Source organism: Hippoglossus hippoglossus, chromosome 15 (genome assembly GCF_009819705.1).
Source record: "Hippoglossus hippoglossus isolate fHipHip1 chromosome 15, fHipHip1.pri, whole genome shotgun sequence".
NCBI lineage: Eukaryota > Metazoa > Chordata > Actinopteri > Pleuronectiformes > Pleuronectidae > Hippoglossus > Hippoglossus hippoglossus.
In genome coordinates this window covers 8,412,322-8,427,049 of record NC_047165.1, presented here as the reverse complement: position 1 = coordinate 8,427,049, position 14,728 = coordinate 8,412,322, and the positions used below count along the sequence as shown (strand labels likewise).

General features: G+C 43.4%; 2 protein-coding genes across 3 annotated transcripts in view; both read left to right on the top strand.

The window, feature by feature from the left end:
- adam12 (ADAM metallopeptidase domain 12) overlaps positions 1-4,756 on the top strand; it is an 80,934-nt gene extending 76,178 nt beyond the window's left edge. The window contains exons 22-23 of one of the 2 annotated variants that reach the window (XM_034608884.1): positions 1,197-1,363; positions 2,982-4,756. In XM_034608884.1, the coding sequence (XP_034464775.1) occupies positions 1,197-1,363; positions 2,982-3,033 (219 nt within the window). In that variant the 3' untranslated portion in view covers positions 3,034-4,756. The remainder of the gene's footprint in view (positions 1-1,196; positions 1,364-2,981) is intronic. The other variant, XM_034608885.1, reaches the window with a different exon arrangement.
- A 2,276-nt stretch (positions 4,757-7,032) lies between these two features.
- Positions 7,033-14,360, top strand: dhx32b (DEAH (Asp-Glu-Ala-His) box polypeptide 32b). The gene is made up of 11 exons (XM_034608891.1): positions 7,033-7,989; positions 8,068-8,261; positions 8,797-9,172; positions 9,259-9,495; positions 10,163-10,256; positions 10,337-10,486; positions 11,194-11,385; positions 11,472-11,612; positions 11,801-11,991; positions 12,654-12,844; positions 13,433-14,360. Exons 1-11 carry the CDS (start codon positions 7,714-7,716, stop codon positions 13,599-13,601), a joined length of 2,211 nt encoding a protein of 736 aa, XP_034464782.1. The 5' UTR covers positions 7,033-7,713; the 3' UTR covers positions 13,602-14,360.
- The last annotated feature ends 368 nt before the right edge of the window (positions 14,361-14,728 follow it).

Below are 14,728 nucleotides of genomic sequence, written 5' to 3'. Positions count from 1 at the left end.
AAACTATAGTATGGTGTGATATGATGATGAAATATGTTGTGTCTCAAGTTATATCCATTTATAACTTTGCTGGATGTATTTCACATTTGAGTGTGGAAAGCCAGGTCGGGTTCGGTCATGTTGGTTTTACACTGCACGTGCCTGTAATCGAGGAAATCATAGGGCTCAGCTCGGGTTGGAATTCACAAGAATGTTTTTTCTGGGGATTCAGAATGTGAGTGAAGAACTAGGGGACCTGAATCTCGAAAAACAGTGTTCAGATAGGTTGACGGTACGTTTTTACATAAACTGAAAACATGTTTAAAGCATATTCATGCTGTAATATAATCAATCAATCACTCAAATCAACTTTTATTCATATTATAGCCTGAATTCCATTCCCGATATTGCCTCTTAGGGCAATTAATACAAGGTGTGACATCCTCTGTCCCTAAACCTCGACTAGAGTGAGGACAACCAAACCTTTTGGAGGTGAAGTCACAACTTGGCTGTGAACATGAATCTTTAAACCTTCAAGTTTTACCCAACCATGATGTGGGAAACTTTATTTTCCCTCTGTGTGAATATGACTTTCAGTTTGTCCATGTATTCCTCTGTGTGTGGTCAGGGAGGGCGTGGGTAGATTGTGTGTGTGTGTGTGTGTGTGTGTGTGTGTGTGTGTGTGTGTGTGTGTGTGTGTGTGTGTGTGTGTGTGTGTGTGTGTGTGTGTGTGTGTGTGTGTGTGTGTGTGTGTGTGTGTGTGTGTGTGTGTGTGTGACAGTAGCCAGCCTCCTGGTAGCAGATGTTTATCACTGCCTCGCCTCCTCGCTGTAGATTAGTAACACATGATGGCACCACGTCTAGATAACCTCCTGCACTCGCACAGCGGCGCCACAGACGTGTTGAAGACGAGGAGGAGGAGGAGGAGGAAGAGGAGGAGGAGGAGGTGGTGGTTTAGGCTTCGTCTCATCTTAGCTGTGGGACTTCAGAGAAGCTGCTGATAACACAGTGCCCTCTAGTGAAACGTGTCTGCTCATGTCTCCTGATAGCGTCTATACGGCTAATCCATATTCAAAGGGAGATGGGAGGTGACTCAGGTTCCTGTTCATGTGTCTCCAGATAAGATGAATGTGCTTCGTGTTGTTTGTTCAGATTAATGTCTTGAAGCAAATTGATTGGACTGAATCTGAGGTTTGTGTTCTGTCCTTTTTCTTCAGGACTTTGAGAAGCCCCGCCCACCTCAGAAACCTCTACCTGCAGACCCACTGGGGAGGAGCTCCCGGCTGGGTCACAGTGGGGGGGTGCACATCCCGGGCACCGGACCCCGCCCCATACCCATCCCCACTGTGCCCAGGCCTCCACCGACCATCCCTTTACCCAGCAGGTCAGTGCACCATGACAGTGGTGAAACACACAACATCAGCTAGACATCATTTATCTTCCTCTGCTTGTTAAAGTGATGGTGATTTGTCATCCAGACTTTTGTGTCCATTACTTAAACGTTAGGTGCAGCTTTATTTCCTCTTAAGAGCGTCACAGAAAGAAACTAAGTGCTGCATGATGAAGCGATGGCAGAGAGAAAGTAGTGTCTTCTATTCGAGGTCTGGACCTGACTATGTCAAGTGCCTTGAAATAACATATATTAGTAAAATTAAATTGAATTGAGATACATTTATTCCATGAAACTCTGCGTCACAGCAAGTTGAGTCCAATCCTAATGACCAATAGTGACCATTGTGCACGAATGACATTTGAATCTTGCTTCCTTTTTCTCACTAATTCATCCCCTAACAGATTTTCTCATCGGCCTCTCGTGACTCAGTAAACTCCTGTTTGCTCACATGATATGTTTCCAGTTTTGTTCGTGGTATTTATAATTTTATCGTTCCACTTTGGAGCACTGATCTGTTTGAACAAGAGTTTTTTTTAACATCTTTTGCGCCAACAAGCCAAAAAGAAAAGTATGCCTCCGAGCATTGGGGTTGTCCATCTGTCCGTTCCTCTGTTCTGGTCTCGTGAGTGATATCTCAGTAACGCTCTGAGGGAAGTCACTTTAAGTTCGGTACAAATGTTCACTTACACTCAAATGTGAACTTGTTAGGTTTTTGGTGGTCAAAGGTCAAAGGTCACTGTGACCTCACAGAAAATGTTCTTGACCATAGCTAAAGAATTAACACACTAATTATGACAAAATATCCCACAAATGTCTAAAATGATAAAGTGGTGACATTTCATCTCTAAAAGCTAAAATGTCAACTTTACTGTGGAGTTTGATTTTCTGCAAAAATCAATTCTGTGGCCATGATTCAACACTTTAACTCAGCTGGGAGACCGTATTCCTGCAACTTGACTGGTTGGTGCTGCAGTTATTCGAGTTTAAATGTTCAGAATAAAAACCTCCTCAACATCTTAAAATTGGCTCATGTGCAGTGATTCCTTCTGTATTAATCCACTTGTGATGATAATAAACTTATTGTTATCACACTGTTCTTCATAAGGGAAACAAGACATGCATTTAATATCTCGCTGTATTTAACCTTGTTCTGCTGCAGCCTCTTGTAATCCATCAGAGTTGTGTGTTGGAAGTGAAACAAAAACACTACATCGTGACTTTTAAAGCAAAGATGAAACCAAAATATGAAATCAGATTAGGAAAAATACATTTTGCATCAGTACATCCTGCATCATCCAATGTGAATTTGTATTTCAGACAGCGTGAAGGTTCAAGGTTTTCTTTATTGCCCCAAATTCATCTGCAGCAGGTTTCACATCCAACAAAATAACCTTTGCTAAACTTAACTAACCTTTAACCTCACTTACCCTAACTCTAACCTACACTAACTAATCCTAACGAACCCTAACAGTAACAACCCACTAAAAACATAGATCTAGTCACGGTAATGAAAGTTTAGTCTAATGATGGAAAATTCAAAGCCAATTCAAAATGGAGCATGTGATTACGTCGGTCATGAACCGTTATTCATGATGTGTTTGTGTTGCAGACCTGTGCCGGTGTTGCCCTACAGACCACCAAAGACTCACAAGGACTGCTGAGCTCCGGACGTCACGGACGAGTGGATCAACTCTCCTCACGTGGAGACTTTTCTCGATTTGCACTAATCACTGAGACTCTGTTCGGACGTTTGGGACATTTGGACGTGTCACGGAGTTTCTAAGGAAAAGGGGGCGAACATCCCACCTCGGTGCTACGCCTCTAACAGGTGCTTTGTTGTCCTCGCTCAGGTACCAATGAACTATTTATCTATTTAACTATTTAACTTCAGTATCACCATTTTGTGCACAAAGAGCGACTATCTTCCCCCCCCCCCCTCCCCCCGAGGAGAAGTAGAGAAAACATGGTGCGGTTTAGGATATTTCTTTTGCATTCGTTGGTGATTTTTATACTTTTTGTTTTTCTCAAATGAAATGCTGAAATATATGATGTTTTTTATAACCAGTGAAATTGCTTGAATAATAGAAAGAAGTGTCGGTGTTGGATTTAAATGAGGATAAAGGGACATGGAGCACAACTCAGCAAGTAGTTAGTGTCGCTTGTGGCCCGTGGAGCAGTGTCATTTATTTCCGTTTTTTAAAACCATCTTTTATATCCATGCCACCATGGTGCTAAAGAATAGATTTTAATCGTATCTTTTTTTTATCCCCTTGCATTAAATATAACAAACAGTTTTCTAGGAGCAACTTTATCATCATCTAAAGCCTTGGACTTTATTTTTTTATTTTAGGATCAGCTCATTTTACAGCCTCACGCTCATTCTCCTTTATTTCCTTATAAGTTCACTCTCGCGGGAAAAGCTCTTTACACACATGTGACGCGCTGCACGTGTTGGACGCTGGACACGTTCTCCTGATACTGGCAGACGCTGCAGAGCCTCAACACATTCGACTGACTGATTGTGTGCCAGAGAATTACACCAACACCAAATCATTCGACGTTAACTCGGTGTTCTGTGTTTTTACGTTTGAGCCAAGTTGGATGACTTCAGCGCCGCAAGCTCTCCAAGAACTTCCCTCGACCGCGTCCAACGAGAAGCTTAACGTCCATCCCGTCTTTCTCTCTCTTTCTTTTGCCTTCACAACATTCCGTTTGAATTCTGTACGGCTGCGTTAGTCCTGAGCTGTGAGGACTCATGCGTCCGCAGCATCGTTCTTAAGATTCAGAGCTCGCCGTTGCACTTTTGAGTTTGGCACTTTCCTTGATTTCTTTTGTTTTTGTCTGTTGTTTGACTTGCTGTTTTACCAAGGAGGGATGTCGGCTGTTACAGATCTTTCCCCCTGTGTCAGTGTTCACTTTGGATAATGCATACCTGCCTTCCATTTGTCTATAAAAGTGTAAATGCTTTTTTCTCTTGTTTTGGACGTGTACGTGTGTCGAACGGTTCAGAGTAACTGCTCTCTGTTGGAAAAAATATTTGTGAGTGCCGTGTCAGTTAGTCGTTAAATGTTTATGCCATTTGTAAATCCTAACTGTGCTGTGTTAATTTGCATAAGTGTAACATGTTTAAAAGCCATTGTAAAGTGTAAATACTGTAAGTCAGTCATCATTTCTTTTTTATGTTCTTTTTACAAGCACAGTGATAGAAGAAGTACTTTGAGGCCGTTCCCTCGTTCACAGGGGGGGGGGGGGGGATGAAAAACACGATTTATAATCTCCCTGTAAACTTGTTGGCCAGAGACGAATGTTTGAGAAAAAACATTTAAACTGAGAGATTTGATCGATGGAGTCAGATCCAAATAAAACTGCCTTTATGACTGTTTATAACAAGTGGTTTTCATTTCATTCTCACTTTGCTTTGAGAGAAACTTTTTAAAACTAAGCATGTTATGATAAATCAAAATCATAAGGATAAAAGTTTCATTGTTCGATAAATAATGAAGTGTTTGTTTGTTATGTTTTTTCCCCTCTCCGTTGCTTTGATTGTTTGTTTGTTTGTTTGTATGTTAGCAGGATTATGCAAAAACGACTGAACGGATTTCCACGAAACTTAGTGGAAGGATGCGATATGGGTCAGGGAAGAACCCATTCAATTATGGAGCGAATCCCAGATTGTTTTTCACTTTCTTAACATTGCGAAACAGGGCATTTTTTGACAATTTCACTTATTACCCAGGGAAACATTTCGGAGCCAATCGACTAACTGAATAGTTTCTTTTATCACAAATAACATAGTAATACTTTTTTGGGTGTTTTAGGTCCTGGCGACATGTTGGCTAATCTCTATTAACAGCTCTGCATATGAATGCTGATAAATTAAAAAGCTGCAAGGTGATGGATATTTGCCTCCTTTGCTCTCCACATGTTTACCCACGGGCAACCAAACAAAGCCTGCTCAAACCTGATTGGTCAAAATAGAAACAGAAACCAGAAGGCCCCAAAATCTGCACCTACAGATTCTGCATATTCACGTCCAGTATCTGTGATCAGGCCTTGATGAAAAAAGAAATCGGGCATCATTTAGGCCACTGATGAGTTTGTGCAATTTTGGGGCAGCTTGATAGAATTGAAGAGGACTGTAGAGAAACAAGGATCCTGATCATCTGCAGGATTCTTACATTGAAAATTATGAACATAAATCACAATCGAGCATAAATCCAATGAACAACAACAAATAACGTATGAAGACAAACGAGAAAACAACAATAGAACTGAGATGCTTTGCTCAGCCTGATTTTAAATAAGCAGCAACTCACAAACAATGATTCTTAATTTCTGAAAACTAAATAATTATGTCAAGAAAAGCATCTTAATGACTTAGTGTAGGATTTACTGTGGTGTTTTGTGACTTCATTCCTCAGGTCTCCTCTCCCAGAGCAGGCTCGTTGTTCAACACTGCCCCCTGTCGAACAACAGTGGTCATTACAAAAGCTGAAGCTCATCCACCTCCCTGCTTTGATCTTGTTACGTTGCCCTAATGTCCTGAATCAAAGCACCAGGTCAAGTTGTCCTTTAGTCCTGATTAGGGATCAGCTCCACCAATTTAGATTGACTGAGGAGGAATGAAGACACAGGAAACACCTCTGACCTGAAACCGTCCGTAAAGAAGTGAACTCTTATTACTCTTCTTACTCATTATCACACCGAAAGAAAATCATTAAGTATATATCAGTGTCTGTTATCAACTTAAAACACACTGCTGACACAAATACACACACACAGCCGTAAAGAAAAAACTGTTTAGCTCGTAAATTAAGTTTAAGCAAAAAGAAAACATGTCCTGGAATAAAAAATGTCGATGATAAAAATTCTCAATACAGATATTTATCACCACTCCTTTGTATTTTTAGCTTGTTGTTAGAAGATCCGCTCTCAGCTCTGTCAGTATTAAACTTAACTTCATGGCTGTTTGCAGTGGTGTCATATTTACACCCTGCATCAACGCAACCAACAGAATGAGTAAAGAACGATTGTTTCTTTTCTAACTTTTATTTTTGGATGGATGACTAAATGAAGATTTTTCTTTTTCATTTTTTCAGTGAATCATCCAGTGTCTGAAGTGTCAAAATATGTCAATTACAACTTCTCAGAATCCAACTGGTGTCTTCAAGGGTCCAAAACCAAAGACACTGAGTTTACTGGTTTGCGACTTGAGAAGCTGGGATCTGAGAGTGTGAAGAATATTTCCCTCAGTGTATCTATTACTGTGGGGGGGCTGGAACCAGAGCTCACCCCGGACAGGTTTATCACACCATGGCTGACGTACTGAGACAAACAAGCATTCACTCTCACTCTTATGAGCAATTACAGGGTTATTGAAATTATAACTGCACATCTTTGGCCTCGAGGAAGGAAGGAAGCGTGTCCAGAGAAAATCACATGACCAAGGGGAGAAAGTTCAAACCCAGAAACTTGACTAAACAAACGACTAAAACAATTAATCAATTGTCAGAATAGCAGTCGATTTCTTCTCTGTTGATTAACTAATTGATTGTTCAGCTAGTTCTTTACCACGTGTCAGTTTATTCTCAGGTACGGAGCTAAATCGCTGTTAGCACCTGTTCAGAGTCCTGCTGTCAACAGGCAGCAAATTACAAATGTGAAATCTGTTCCCAGCTCACTTTATGATACAGTATAATATAAACCACTGTTGTCCCATTGTTGCCAAGTGTCCAGTGCAGAAACAATAAACCATTCAAATAGATGGTTTATATATCCACAGGCCCACTTTTCAAATATCACTTTAATACTGTTAGCGACGTACATATTTGTTTTCTGTTGACGGAATGATTGAAAAATTGTTCGCGGAGTTTGTGCCAACGTTAACAGGTTTTCATGTTCTGGCAGAGTCATGATTGTTTTTTGGATGTAGCCCTCAGTCGTTTCACTTTGTCAACCACTGAGATAATTAATTTCTAAATGACTGAATTAAGCCACAGCTGATGAATAAATGCATTTATGTGGAGCTTGTGGCCTTTGCGTGTGAGCCAGTTCCCGTTTTAAACACCAGACCCCTCTGAGTCCCTGCCCATCTATCTTTGTTCTCACACCACCCTGTGAGTGTGTGTGTGTGTGTTGGATTTCTATGGGATTAATGGCCACATGACAACACTGGGCCGGCCGCCTGGTGAGTCCTTTCATTTGGCTTCACTCGCAGAGTCCGTGTGTGTGTGTGTGTGTGAGCTGTCCAACAGTTTACAGAGAGCTGGAGGCGTCCAAAACTTCATTCCCGCGGATCTGTAAATGAAGTCTACGCTGGAGAGACCGGGAGCTTGCTTGTGATGGAGCGGGACGTCACCAGTTTATCAGGAGAGGACTATTTTGAGGGGAAGCTGTGCTCAGACGCAGAATCCCTGAGTCAAGGGGACAAAGACTATGATGACATCTTGGAGCTCAATCAGTTTGACGGACTGCCGTACTCCTCCAGGTTTTACAAACTGCTGAAGGAAAGAAAAGAGCTGCCAGTGTGGAAGGCAAAATCGGAATTCATGGACACTCTGGCCAAGGGACGGTTTGTCGTTGTCAGTGGATCCGCTAAAAGTGGGAGAAGCTCTCAAGTGAGTACTGCGGCAAATGTATCACATTTCCTTCATGCGTCAGCGGACTGAGATATCCAAACTCTTATTCTGAAACAGATTCCCCAGTGGTGTGCCGAGTTCTGCCTGTCAGCCCGGTTCCAGCACGGCACGGTGGTGTGCACCCAGGTCGACACGCAGCAGGCCGTAGATCTGGCCTTGAGGGTGGCGGATGAGATGGACGTCAACATTGGTCACGAAGTGGGCTACAGCATCCCTTTGGAAACGTGCTGCACCAACGACTCCGTCCTCAGGTACGTTTACAGCAGCTCTTCCTACTTTCTCCCCTGCAGCAATGCCTCGTCACATCACACCACAGCTAAATCGCCCCCCCCCGCCGCTTTTCTCATTCTCAATGGGAGGAGGGAACAAAAGGATTGAGGGGGTGGGGGGGGCTCCTCTTTTCAAGGGGCCCCTCCACAGCTGCCGGGTTCCCTGTGTGCACATATGTCACTCTCCCTCATCTGGGTCCCTCCATAAGTCAGCTGGGGGAAAAAAGAAACTCGGCACATCGAGGGGGGGGGGAGAAAAGATAAACAGGCATCAGCCAAGTGCGAAAGGATCCACTCCCCAGACTAATTATCAGAGTAAATTACACTAATGGGGGCAAAGCTGAAGTGTAGACAAAGTGTCTTTCATTAAGATGCCATTCTGAGGAGCGCTGAATGGATTTCCTCAATATATCGCTCAGCTGTTCCAGCCGAGAGGCTTCCAATCAAAACAAACCTGCTGATTTATTCCAGGCATTAATGAATTTGGATATACGAATTGTTTGATCACTCACCTCAGGTACTGCACTGATGACATGCTCCTGAGAGAGATGATGTCGGACCCTTTGCTGGAGCACTACGGCGTGGTGGTCGTGGACCAGGCCCACCAGAGGACCGTGGCCACCGACGTGCTGCAGGGCCTGCTGAAGGACGTCGCCCTGCAGAGGCCGGAGCTCCGCGTGGTCCTCCTCACCTCGGACGAGCCCGGCCCCAAGCAGCTGGCCCACTTCACCGGGTCGGCCGCGCCTCTGATCCGCCTGGAGAGCCCCGGGGCCGGGGAGGTGGTGTACAGCAGCACAGGTGACGGCTACTTCTGCTCCGCTCTGCGTCTGGTGCTGGAGATCCACCGGTGTGAGGGGGAGGGAGATGTGGTGGTGTTTCTGGTGACGGCACAGGTAATAAGCAGCACCACATGAAGGATGAAACCAGGCTGTGGATACATGTCTTTTACTGACTTTACCCTTTGTTTACTCTCCACCAGGAGATAGATCTGGCTCATGACATCCTGAGCCATGAGGGGCAAAGCTCACCCCCTGACCTGGGTGAGCTCCTGCCTGTTGCTGTGCATCCCGGTCAGCCTGGGAATCTGCCACTCGAGGGGGAGGAGGAGACGGGTCGGACCCGCAGAGTCTTCCTCACATCCAGCCCGAACGAGGACTTCTTCTGGGCTGTTAGCTCCATAAGATTTGTCATTGATGCCGGGCTTGAGAAAAGATTTGTAAGTTAGTCCTTATGTGTTGTCATTTAAATAAGAGTTAAAGTATTTTCATAAAGATCAGGCACTTTGCATTTTCACAGTTTTGAAAATGTTAGTGTAGATTTGTTTATATATTTGGTTAAATCTCTCTTAGTCTCATAGTTGAAGAAGTATTCAGATACTTTACTCAAGTAGAGCGGATAAGAGAAAATCTCACATCCAAAGTTTTACAGTGCATTCAAAAAGTATTCAGAGCATTAATCCAGATGTTTCCATTAAGAGCTGAGTGAAGCTTATGTCAATATGATTCTTCAGTTTTTCCTTTTTAATCAATTTGCTACATAAATATCAAAATTTTTCCTTTGACTTTGTTATTATGGGCTGTTGAATGTGGAATGATGAGGCAAATAGTATTTAAACTACTTAAGCATCAGGCTGCAACTTAACAAAATTTGAAAAAGGGTTATTATCAACTAAATCTATTGAAAGTACCACCTCTGACTATCATATATTACATATATTGTTTTATGTATTTCATTTATTGCTGATGCATTTGTATGTAAGTTGAAATTTCATTTTGCTAAAGAAGACAGAAGTTACCTGAAAAATCTGATAAATGTCGTGGATTATTTAGTATTTAGGTGAGTGTTCTATTCGACATCTGTAGCTCAGTGTGATGCTGTTGCAGGTTTATAACCCCAGGATCAGAACAAACTCGGTCATCACTCAGCCAATCAGCACGGGTCAGGCCGAGAGCCGCAAACAGCTCGCGGGTCCAACAGGTGAGAAAATAGACTTTTAAATCTCTTGCTGCCAATTCTCTGCTGACACCTTGTCTGAAAATGAGCTCTCTGTCCTGCAGGCAAGTGTTTCTGTCTGTACCCAGAGGACAGACAGCTTCCTGCGGAGGCACGACCACATATCATGGAGTCTGACATCACCTCCACTGTGCTCTTCCTCAAGAGGATGGAGATCGCTGGGCTGGGCCACTGCGACTTCATCGACAGGCCGGGTGAGATTTATATAAAGTGATGAGAGACATACAGAGGGAATATTCTTTAAGTCCCTGTCCTCGGAGACGATGACACCAATGGTTCAGTCAGTCGGTTCCCTGTTGTTCCAGTGGACAGCAACTTGTTCTTATTGGAGGGCAGCGAGCCGTGCCTCAGCTGAACTGACAGCTCCTGTTCCACGAGCATCGTTTCAGAGCTGACCTGCTTCTGCGTTCCTTTGTTTCTGCGGATTTATTCATCCACACTAACTCAAACCCACAGACACACAGTGAACCTCCCATTAGTTGATTAGAGTGTAGTCACAGGGCTGGTGTGTGGAGGGGGGGGGGGGATTTCTTTCGTCCAGGCCTCATTTTCTTTCTTCGTGAGTTCATCGAAAAAACATGTTTATTGGATAGAAAATCCCTTGTGTACCACGAAAGACTTCATTTTGCATAGTGATGCATTTCAGATATTGGTGGGGATTATAAAATCCTAATCTGCTGCTGCTGCCTTTTCACTGCGAGTGTACACACTAGGGTGCCAGTATACTTGAATTGTCCCAGTGGGTCACTGCTTTGGATTAGAGTTTAGACAGCATGGCAACAGACAAATAATCCCTTACAGATTTACTCAAAATGTATTTGCATGAATAAAAAATCTCCTAGTTTAGATACAAATACATTCATAAAGACATGTACATGGTTCTCTGCTGGATTTGGTTCAGACCCTGGAGGCCTGATGCAGGCTTTGGAGGAGCTGGACTACCTGGCAGCTCTGGATAATGATGGCAACCTGTCTGAGATGGGCATCATCATGTCCGAGTTCCCCTTGAAGCCCCAAATGGCCAAGACTCTGCTCGCCTCCTGTGAGTTTGACTGTGTCCGCGAGGTGGTCATCATCGCTGCTATGCTAGCAGGTAACACGTGCAGACGCAAAGCCAAGTTTTCTGTTGTACTTTTATCAAAAAACAGTGAATTCTAAAAGTCACGTTGGATTTTTCAGCACCTTCTTGCTTCGTGGTTCCCTCCGCGGACCTGAAACCAGAAGCGAACCAGTGCCACTTGAAGTTCCAGCACCCAGAGGGAGACCACTTCACACTCATCAATATCTTCAAGGCCTTTAAAAGGTCTCAGCAGGATCCACGTGAGTTTACATAGTTAAGAGAGTATCGGCTTCATAGAAACACACAAATCAGAGATCAGCGAGAAAATAAAGATCATTGTAGCAAAACAAGCTTCTTGGCCTTAAGCAATGTAATTATAGTTTTTTTTGCAATAACCACAACATATTATTCTGAAAATAATAATTGACGTTTCCCTGTGTGGCTCTAGACTGTAGCGTTGAGAAGTGGTGTCAGGATTCCTTCCTGAACCACACATCTCTGTTGATGGCTGACGCTCTTCGCGTGGAGCTCATCGACACTCTGAAGAGGATCGAGCTGCCCGTCTCGCTGCCGGCGTTCGGTTCCCGAAGAAACACCTTCAACGTGAAGAGAGCCCTGCTGGCAGGTTTCTTCATGCAGGTCAGAGAACAAAACTTTACTGTGCCACTCGTCCACTGACAGTTCAGCTCTTTTAACTGAAACTTCGGTTTCAGTTTCAAACTTCGGTATTGAATCGAGTCAACTCTCACTTCAACTACTTTCATCTCTCACCCATCCACAGACATGTCAACTGACACTTCAACTACGTTAGTCTCTAACCTCCACTTGTACAATTACAGGAAATATCAATTACAATTAATACACAATTATCTTTAATTACTATCAGTTCTTACTCTTCAACTGACAACTGACATCTTCCACTTTCCCTGAAACCTTCAGCTCAATTTATCAAGTACACTCCCGCTGCTCTCAGTGCTCGAACCTTGACTTAGCCTTAACCGCACATACACTTCAGCAGGTACTTTAACTTCACTCAGCAATTTTATCTGCTACTCCAGCTTCTCTCAGTATTTGTATTTATATTTCACCTCAACTATTTCCAACGTTTTAAGTGTATTGCTTCAGAGAATTTAGCCTTTTCTTGTCGTCTATTATGTTTTGGCTTTTTTCACATTTTCAAGGCGATATCAAAAAGTATGACTCTACAGCATTTTAGATGCTCCTGTCTGTTTTTGCTTTTTTTAAAGTATTCTTAGGTTGTTGGAATCCATCTGACTGTGTGTGGGTGTGTTTTCCCTCAGGTGGCACGGGATGTCGATGGATCAGGGAACTACTTCATTATGACCCATAAGCACGTAGCCCAGATTCATCCTCTGTCTGGATACGGAGCCAAGAACCCCAAGCTGGGCCTGCCTGACTGGGTGCTGTTCCATGAGCACTCCTTCTCCGAGGACAACTGCCTCCGCACCGCCACCCACATTACACCTGAGGAGTAAGTCTCAGCCTTGGTAACGCTTTGTTCAAGTTGTGCACTTGTTTGCATTCATGTGTCTGATCAAACAGTTTTGTTATCTAGACTTCAGTGTCCAGTTGACCACCCTCGTGTCTTCAGATTTAATCAGTCTCAATTGAGCAGAGACTAGTCAGGCTGGTTGTGGAGGGAGGAATCCTAATCCCTGTTCTCTAGTATTCTCTGGGTTGGAGAGGGGATTACGGATTGCACAGATGCCTGGGAATGTGAAGCTGCAGCTTAATGGAGGAGGAGAAAGCCCCTCTGCGCATGTCATGCTCTCTTAGGCTCCACATCATCAAAATGTGTGAATCAGTTCAATGCAGCTCAAACTAGAATAGCATCAGAAGAGGACAGACCCCTTGAATTCAACCAAACTGCTCACACTCATAAATATCAGTCTTCTTAATATGCCTGACTTGAAATATCTGCAGCAAAATTGGTGAAAATGTCAAAAAAACTGAATCCTGGATCCACCCCTTTTTCCGGTTTCTTTCTTTTGTGTAATCCAGCTGACACAAACACAACCTCCTCTGACACACTTTTAAACTTTGTCTTCTCTCCTGCCAGGTTCATTCAAATGGCACCGCAGTATTTCTTCTACAACCTGCCGCCCAGCGAGAGCAAAGACATCCTGCAGAACATTTTGAACCATTCTCATTACCAAGAGGAGACACCTTCACCCTCCCAGGAGACACCGCAAGAGGACCGGACCAGTGACCGCTGTGTTGTACAGTGACGGACCGAACCACTGCTCCCAGGGGTGGTGATGAAAGAACCTGTATTACCAGTAACCAGTTATTGCACTACACCGAATAGAATCACATTGCCTGGGTAGTTGTTGAGTCAATCGTATACTTTCATTAGATCTTTTTTGTAGTTTCATCTTTGCACCGCCGTTTTGTCACAATATCGTGTTATATATATTTTTCTTTGCCAGTTACACAAAGTTCTTATGTTGTTTTCTTTAGCATCTGTTTATATGTGTTTGTATTTAAATCATATTCAACAGAACAATCTCTTAACAGAATTTCTAATAATAATTTTCTCATACTAAAAATGTTAAACTTATTATTTATTGTACTCCGATGTGGTTTCCATTTGAGTTATTCTGTTGCGCCACATCTTCCCCTCAGTCACTGTCCATTGGTCAGTCCCCCTCAGCAGTGGTCCAGCCTGATTAATGAGGTTCAGGGACAGTTTGCGTCCCCCTGCAGCTCCATCTGGTGTCGATACAGCTCGGTAACTGCAGGGTGACCCAGTTCACTGACACTGTATTAAAAACATCATGTCCTCTCCTCTGTGCAGCAGAAGCCGCTGCCAGGACCCACTTAAAATCATCACTCTGAAGAGCTTTTTTCAAGGCAAAGCAGCTGTGCACAGTACGTGTTGACATTGTTTAAATATCCGGATAAATAAACTGAAATAACGGCCCAGCGTGTTAGATTGCACTTTATGTTTGTTATCCAAAAATCTGAATAAAACTCCTCCACTGAAACTTGATCTGATGTGTCGTATTAGCCCGAGAGCACATTAGCATTCGGTGATGCTTCTGAAGAAACATTTAGAAACTATGTTAAGATCTGTGTTAACATCCAGCTTGACAGATCCAATCACAAGTGGACAGCTCTACGCTATTGTGTTATGTCAGTCAGGACCACTTCACTCTGTTCCGGGGCCTCCCTGCTCTTCCAGATACATACGTGGAAAAGCCTACGCACCTTTCCGTCCTTCCAAAGCTTAAGGCAGGGAGAGCAGCAGCTTTTACTTTAAAAGTAAAATTAAAATGTGCCCTGAATGCGTCTCCTGTGACCACTTCCCTGCTCTTTATACAAATAAACACACTCGTCATTTCTGTTCGCCAAG

What these genes read in the sequence shown, in the direction of transcription:
- dhx32b (XM_034608891.1), top strand. Translation starts at nt 7,714, where the DNA reads ATGGAGCGGGACGTCACCAGTTTATCAGGAGAGGACTATTTTGAGGGG. An exon ending in ACAGCTCGCGGGTCCAACAG is followed by an intron (nt 10,257 to 10,336) that starts GTGAGAAAATAG and finishes TCTGTCCTGCAG; the next exon opens with GCAAGTGTTTCTGTCTGTAC. An exon ending in TGGCAGGTTTCTTCATGCAG is followed by an intron (nt 11,992 to 12,653) that starts GTCAGAGAACAA and finishes GTTTTCCCTCAG; the next exon opens with GTGGCACGGGATGTCGATGG.